Source organism: Myotis lucifugus, unplaced genomic scaffold (genome assembly GCF_000147115.1).
Source record: "Myotis lucifugus unplaced genomic scaffold, Myoluc2.0 scaffold_2, whole genome shotgun sequence".
NCBI lineage: Eukaryota > Metazoa > Chordata > Mammalia > Chiroptera > Vespertilionidae > Myotis > Myotis lucifugus.
This window is the reverse complement of record NW_005871050.1, coordinates 13711500-13719788: the sequence shown is the minus strand read 5'-3', so window position 1 is coordinate 13719788 and position 8289 is coordinate 13711500. Positions and strand designations below refer to the sequence as shown.

At 34.0% G+C, this 8289-nt stretch overlaps 1 protein-coding gene across 11 annotated transcripts in view; it reads left to right on the top strand.

Moving 5' to 3' along the window:
- STAG2 (stromal antigen 2) overlaps positions 1–8289 on the top strand; it is a 144961-nt gene that overhangs the window by 74020 nt on the left and 62652 nt on the right. For 10 of the 11 annotated variants that reach the window (XR_002830501.1, XM_023758153.1, XM_023758122.1 and 7 more), the window contains 2 exons: positions 3151–3247; positions 7703–7779. Coding sequence is in view for 10 of the 11 variants with exons in the window: in XM_023758153.1 (XP_023613921.1) it covers positions 3151–3247; positions 7703–7779 (174 nt within the window). In the remaining variant the exon portion in view is untranslated. Of the gene's footprint in view, positions 1–3150; positions 3248–3531; positions 3639–7702; positions 7780–8289 lie in introns of those variants that run through there. The other variant, XM_023758156.1, reaches the window with a different exon arrangement.

Genomic DNA, 8289 nt, shown 5'->3' with positions numbered 1-8289 from the left:
AACTCAAAATGGATAAAAGACCTAAATGCAAGTTGGAAAACCATAAAAACCTAGAAAAAACCTTATGCAGCAAAATCTCAGACAGCTGTCATAGCAATATGTTTATGGATACATCTCCTAGGACAAAGGAAACTAAGTAGAAAACAAACAAATGCGACATAAAAAGCTTCTTTACAGCAAAAGAAATCATCAACAAATCGAAAAGGGAGCCCACTGCATGGGAGAACATATTTGGCAATGATACATCGGATAAAGGGTTAATATCCAAACTATATAAGCAACTCATATAACTTAACAAAAGGAAGACAGACAATCCAATTAAAAAATGGGCAAAAAAGCCAAACCGGTTTGGCTCAGTGGATAGAGCGTCGGCCTGCGGACTGGAGGGTCCCGGGTTCGATTCCGGTCAAGGGCATGTGCCTGGGTTGCGGGCACATCCCCAGTGGGAGATGTGCAGGAGGCAGCTGATCGATGTTTCTCGCTCATCGATGTTTCTAACTCTCTATCTCTCTCCCTTCCTCTCTGTGAAAAATCAATGGAATATATTTAAAAAAAAAAAATGGGCAAAGGACGTAAATTGACATTTCTTCAAAAAGGACATACAGATGGCCAAGAGACAGATAAAAAAATGTTCAAAGTCACTGATCATCTGAGAGATGCAAATCAAAATGACACTGAGGTATCACCTCACACCTGTCAGAATGGCTACCATCAACAAATCAACAAATGACAAGAGCTGGTGAAGATGTGGAGAAAAGGGAACCCTAGTACACTGCAGGTGGGAATGCAGACTGGTGCAGCCATTATGGAAAATAGTACGAAGTTTCCTCAAAATATTAAAAATGGAACTGCCATTTGACCCAGTGATCCCACTTAACCCTTTGCACTCCGAACCATTCTGGACATTGGCTACCAGCTACTCGACGCTACTTTGCGGCGGAAACGTGCATTTACAGACCCTCGTATTATTTAGTATAATTTTGGAACCAAGTAACGTATTATAATGATATTGGACTTATATGAATTGGGTGACATCGAGGAATGTATATTTGCAAAAAAACCAATATTTTATTGTTTATAATTTTGTACAGTATGATAAGTTTTGTAACACTCCCCAATACGCATTGCAGGCTGATTAGTGCATGTTTGACAGTAATAAGTGGTTTGACGCCTGCCACCAGGTGTTTTCCTGTTAGAACACACAATGCAGTCCCGTTTTCTTTGTCCCACATCGGGAATATGTAGTTTATTGTTTAATCCGACACAAAACCCGCTGACATTTCTTGTATATATCTTAGTAATTTTACGATATTTTGATTTAATTTCTTGTGCCATTTCAAGATAAAACTTCAGGGAAACATGCATGTCTCAAAAAGTTGCGTTGAAATAACTCAATTCCCCGTAATCACTAATAAACTGCAATGTCCCCTGAGAGGGGACATCCGAGTGATATGCTAGAATTCCGATGTCCCCTGAGAGGGGACAGCGGAGTGCAAAGGGCTAATAGCCATTTGTATATCTTCTATATAGAATTGTCTATTCAGAGCTCTTGCCTATGTTTTTAATTGGGTTGTCTTTTTAAAATGATTGAATTATAAGAGTTCTTTATATGCTTTGCATAAAAATACCTTATCAGATATATGATTTGCAAATATTTTCTTTCTCATATTTTATTTTTTATTGAATTTATTGGAGTGACATTGGTTAATAAAAGTATATAGGTTTCAAGTGTACAATTCTTACAACACATGACCTGTATAATGTATTGTGTGTTCACCACCTCAAGTGAACACACCATTCCATCACCATTTATCCCCTCCTTTACCTTCTACCTCTCCCCAATTCCACTTGATTTGCAAATATAGAGTGTCCCAAAAGAATGTATACACGCACTTTTGAATAATTACAAAGGCAGTGCTTATTAAAATATATTTCATTTTCAAAATTGAGCTATCAGCTGTTAAAGTGTGTGTACATTTTAGGGGGACACCCTGTATTTTCTCCCATTCTGTAGATTCTCTTTTCCTTGATATGGAGTTTTTTGAAGCACAAAAAGTTAATTATGAATAAATTAAATTTATTTTTTTTTCGTCTCTTGTGCTTTTGGTCTGATATCTAAGAAGGCTTTCCTTAATGCACAGTTACAAAGATTTACTTCTGTGTTTTAGGGTTTTAGCTCTTACATTTATAATCTTTGATCCATTTTGAATTAATTATTAATATATGGTGTGAACTAAGGTCCAGCTTCATTCTTTTGCATATGAATATCCAGTTATCCTAGCAACATTATTTGAAAAGACTAGTCTTTCTTCATTGATTTGTCTTGTCGTATTTGTCAAAAATTAAATGACCATTAGTGTAAGATTTTATTTCTGGACCCTCAGTTTTATTACATTGGATCTACATATTTATTCTTACGTTAGTACTATAATTTGATTACTGTAGCGTTGTAGTAAGTTTTCAGGTCATGAAGTGTGAATCTTCTAATTTTGTTCTTTTTTTTCAAGATTGTTTTGGATGTTCTGCATCCTTTGCATTACCATAATAATTTTAGGATCAGCTTTCCATTTTCTACTATGAAACCAGCTGGGATTTTGATAGGGATTGCGTTGATTCTTTAGATCAATTTGGAGAGTATTATCGTCTAATAATATTAAGTCTCAAGAATCCATGAGCTGTCTGTCCTTTCTTTAGTCTGTTGTTATTTAATCTTCAGTTTGCCTTTCTTATTAATACAGGATTATCAGGGCTCACTGTTGAAAAAAAATTATTTTGTTCATTTCCTCATTGACCCAGGCATTCACTCCTTTAAAAATTATTTTATTTTCATTCCATTTCAATGTTAATATTTAGTATAATATTTTAGTAAAAAAAGAAATATGGGTGTTACTTTTAATATTTTCTAGGATATCTTTAATAATGTCACTAAGAAATGAAAAAGTAATTATGCTTTCTTTATCAGGTGATAATTTTACTGAATTTGATTCTAATTTATGATTCAAATTTAACTTTAACTTTTTATGTACAAGTATGTATATGTTAATTTGAAGTAATGTGATACCACTTAATGTTGAATTTTAATTACTTAAATCCAACTTAATTTTTATAACATTAGAAAAAGCTAATGTTTTTTCCCCCCTTTTACTGTAGTCGGTGGTAGATGATTGGATAGAGTCATACAAGCATGACCGAGATATAGCACTTCTTGACCTCATCAACTTTTTTATTCAGTGTTCAGGCTGTAAAGGTAAGATATATTTATTTTTGGAAGCAGAATATTTTTAAATGGTCTCCTCTTTTTTGTTCCACCTAAAGCTATATTAACAGTTTACATGGCAAATAATGCCAGGATATTGGATTTCTTGCATTATAACCATACATAATATGTAAGAAAAAAAAGAGCAAAGAACATAGTAAGAAACTCTATTGAGACAGTTGTACGCATATGTGAAGTTAACTAAAACTTGGCAATTTATAATTGTTATGTTACTTTTATTAGATATATTTCCCACTTTCAGCATCTGGTTTTAGGAACAAAGAAATGGATTAAGAAGGGAGGAGGAAGATAATGAAGAGATACAGGTTCATATGGCAGGGAATTGTAAAGTTTAGGGAATTAAAAAGTACCATGAATAATAGTAAGTAAGTACGTAAGTAAGTAATAACTAAGTAAATAAGTAAGTTAAACAAGGTATTGGTGAAATTTCCAGTTTGTCTTCTCAAAAGTAGAGAAACTGGATTGGGGAGTGGGAGTCTTGTGAAACATGTTTTTACTTTGTGTAAAAATATTTTGAAGTAGAAATGGGGAAAATATAAAATACAGAAATATCTTCCCAGGGACAAAGGTATTTAGTGCAGATATTGGGCTGGAGGATAAAATTATGTAAGTTCAGGATACATCCTCATGTGGATTATTTCATGAGTCAGTTAAGATCATGGGTAGGTTCTGATCTGTCCCATGTTTCCCTAACACTTGGCCCATACTAATTCTAGAAGATGCCCAGGGAAATAAATGTTACATAGTTTTATAAAGGTGCTACATTTTTTAAAGAAAATGGCACCAAAAAACATGGGTATTAGAAATCAGGAGAAGGGAGGGTTGCTTAAAAATAGATCTAAGAAGTTAAGGTGCTAAAGAATGACTGACTTATATCTGAAGAAAGAATTCCCCCAAAAAACCACAGTTTACTTAGGTTTATTCCTTTCATTTGATTATAGTCCTTAAAAAATACTGTCATTAGAATTGGAAAACAAGTAACATTGTAAGAACTGATGCATTTAAGATTGATCACAACATTCAGTGCAGTGTGCATATTAAATGTTAAGTATGTGAGGCCTGATAAATATATTAACTTCTTCAGTCTATGATCTTTATAATGCCATTAATGTAGTCAGTTTTCAGAAATTTAAAAGAATTGTCTTAACTTTAAAGTATAGAAACTTGCCTAGTTGTCTTGAAAGTTAAAAGTAGCTGCAAATCAATATTAGAAAAATCTGCTGACTGCTCAGAAAAAGTGTTGTTATAATGACAATATGATGAACCAGATTAATTCTTAAAAATGAGATATATTAATATTTTGTCTATGTTTAGTCCATCTCTCTGCAGTAGAAGTGTATAGGGACCTGTTTGTTGTGTTAGGTAATCAAAGACCATGTCCTTTCTCTTTTTATGTTTTTTTGAAAATGGAAGGTTAATTGCAGAACAACCAAGCAGGTGCCAGAAATAATTTGATGACTTAAATTCGAATTTTTTATCTTCAATATTCTCTGCTATATCATAGTTTTGTCAGTTTTAGTTTCCTAATGAGGCTTCTGAATTGTAGTTTTAAAACAAGGCCATAGTCAACAGCATTTTTTTCTTTATCCAATTCATTCATTTCCTGGCATCAGTGTGATTGTAAGTCAGAATCTTGCCAACTTACCATTTGGATATACCTTGTCACAAACCACGTTATCAAGATTTGTAAAAATTCAACGTGTTGAAAACTTAAAGTATCAGATAGATTTAAAATACTGCCATAATATTTTTTTTTTAGAATAAAAAAAGCTCCACTAAAGGAAATTTACCATATAATCAAAATTAAGGTCATTAAGTACTTTCAAAACACAAAATTATTTTGATATATTCTTTTATAAGTGAGTTAGAAACTTCTTTAAGTATATCCAGTATACTTGAATCTTGTCCTGTGGACTCAGGATTGTCATTATGAGCATCAGTTATTTTACTTCAGTTGTGCCTTCCGCAGCTATTGAGGTGCTCTGTGGTTGGTGATACTGTTGTTTCCTTCTTTCTTTCCTGCTCAACTGTTACTTTTCAATTTACCAGTTTTTAGAAGTCTTGCTTCATGTCTCCCACACTTTTAAGGCACTGGGCTCTGACCTGGTGTTCTGGAGTTATATGTCGTGGGGTTTAGGGCAGTTATATGGCCTATGAGATGAGAGGAAGAGCTTGAGAATTGGACATTTGTCAAAATGTAAGCAGTATGTTTGCTTTGAGATTTATTTACATATAAATGTTTATTTCATAGGAATTGTTTCAGGGATTGAGTTACTTTGCTTCTAGCACTGACAAGTTTATAGCACCTGGGCATAAGTTATGGGAAGATATCTGAAGATTATAGCCATAACTTTAGATTAGAATTTTAAAAACCCTTTAAAAAGTTTTTTTGAGAATGTGTTTCTTTAGCCAAGGAAATGATGGTTTCTTCCCAATGTTTTAATATTTTTAAACAGGCATTTGGTTCTCTTTGATGTTGTGTTAAGTACGGGCTCTTTCACAGCACCACTAGAAATTGATCTCCCCTGTGGGCGATCAGCATGATGTAGATGAATAATGTCAGACAAATTATTTAACTTCTTTTCCTTAGCCTTATTTTCCTCATCTGTAAAGTGAAGATTATGTAGTACCTGCCTCATGGGCATGTTTCCTTGGCTAATCATATGTGAAGTGGCTTGCTCATAGGAAGCTCAGTGGATGTTAGTTACTGGTCTACCCCTGCTGGCTTTGTTGTGCTACTGGAAAGTCTTAAATTGCATGCCCATAGAGAAGGAGGCTCAAGTATCAATTGTTCTTTTCAGGTTTAGGGTTGGAAAGAGAATATGATATTTATTGTTTTTAAATGTATACACACATACACGTGCATGCATATACAGAATGTAGCTTGGCCAATTGAAATATTAATTTTATCTAATTTTCATAATAAATTTAATCTTCCTATATTAAGACGTTCTTTTCTTAGATGTTACTATATTTATGGTATTCCCAGTTATAGAACTGGCAAGGAATAAATAATCCATCAATAGAAATACGGTTTTTAAAATCTAATATTTTAATTTTTTAAAAACCTGACACCCCATCAGTGGAAATTCAAGTACATATCCTCCCTGCAGTATCTATTGCTTAAAACTTTTCTCTAGAAATTCTTATCTACTACTTAAAACTTTTCCTTAGAAATTCCAATGTGGCTCAGTTGATTGGAGCATCGTCCTGTACACCTAAAGGTGCTGTGTTCATTTCTCGGTCAGGGCACATGCTTGGGTTGCAGGTTCCATCCCTGTTTGGGGTGCATGCAGGAGGCAGCTGATTGATATTTCTCTCTCTCACATCAGTGTTTCTCCTTCCCTTCCTCCCTCTCTCTTTCTCTCTCTCCCCCATCCCTCTGTCCTCCTCCCTCCTCCCTTCTTTCTCTAAAATCAGTTAAAAACAAGACAAAATATATCCTGGATGCCTTTTTTCTCTCCTCCCATCCTCCTTTAAAATTCTGAATGTCTTTATCAGATTTCAATCTTCTTGTGAGGGTCTGAACTATAGCCATTTTTGGCATAGCCATTCATTAGGGCATTTATTATATAATACTTAATATTTTCCTTCCTTCCCTTTCTAGGCTTATATATTTATTTATTCATTTATTTCCTCCCTCAAGGATGTTTATTGGAGGGAGGGAGGGAGGGAGGGAGAGAGAGAGAGAGAGAGAGAGAGAGAGAGAGAGAGAGAGAGACATTGATGTGAGAGAGAAACATCAATCAGTTGCCTCCCATATGCACCCTGACCAAGGATGGAACATGTAACCTGCGTATGTCCCCTGACAAGGAATTGAACCTGCAACCTATTGGTGTATGGGAGGATACTCCAACCAACGAAGCCACCTGGCCAGAGCTAGGTTATTCTTTATTTAATCTTCCAACTAGATTATGGGCTTCTGGATGGGCGGGAACTACAACTTATGTTTTTTTGAAGCTCTTTTAGAAAATTATGGGATGTAGTTGACTTTTACATGGAGTAGTGCTTAATGAAGCAAACTGGCTAAAGTAAACTGCCTATTATTAATCTTTCCCTTGTTATCTTTAGGGTCTTCCTTACGGTTTTAAATGTTACCCTGAAAGCTGCCTCATTCTTGATGATGTATGTTTTATATTATAAAGGAACTAAGCCTGTATACATATTATAGGTATGAGTAAAGTAAGTCAGGCAGAAATGGCGAAGGCTAGGAAGAAAGATATCTGTCGGAAGTATAGGGTTCTTGTAAACATTGAGATTGGGATTTGTTCATTATTTATAGGGTTGAGTATCACAGTAAAGGTCACTTGATGAAGAAGTACACCTTATTATGTGACTGTAGACATTTTAGTATTAGAGACTGAAAAGTTCTCTTTATTTATTTCGTTGTACCATGTATTAACTTCTCACACTTGCTAATTTCAGGAGTTGTCACAGCAGAAATGTTTAGACATATGCAGAACTCTGAAATAATTCGAAAAATGACTGAAGAGTTTGATGAGGTAACATTACTCTAAATGTTTTGATAATTTTATGCATGTTGATCTTGATTTACTCTTGAAAGTATTCTTTTTTTAAATTGCTTTTTGAAAGTATTCTTAAATTCGGAATATTAGTGTCATGGATAAGAGCTTTGGCATCAGCTTCAATCAGATGATGGCTATGTGACCTTGGGCAAGTTGTCTTAGCATTAGCTTCATCATCTGTAAAATAGGGCTAATAATACTTATCTTATAGGCTGTTATGAAGATTGAATTTAGTAGTATTTGAAAAATTCCTTAGCATTTTATAATGCTTGGCACATAGTAAGAACTTAATAAATGGTAGCTATTATTATTATCAAAAAATAATTGAATAAAATTTAGAGCCTAAGAACATATCTTGACATCTTGTAAGAGGAAGGTTTGGTCAATATCTGGGGAACCAGCAAAGAAATATGTATATAAATATACACACTTACAAATAATTATATTGTTTAAAATCTCCTTTATGTTTCAAATATGAGTAATAAG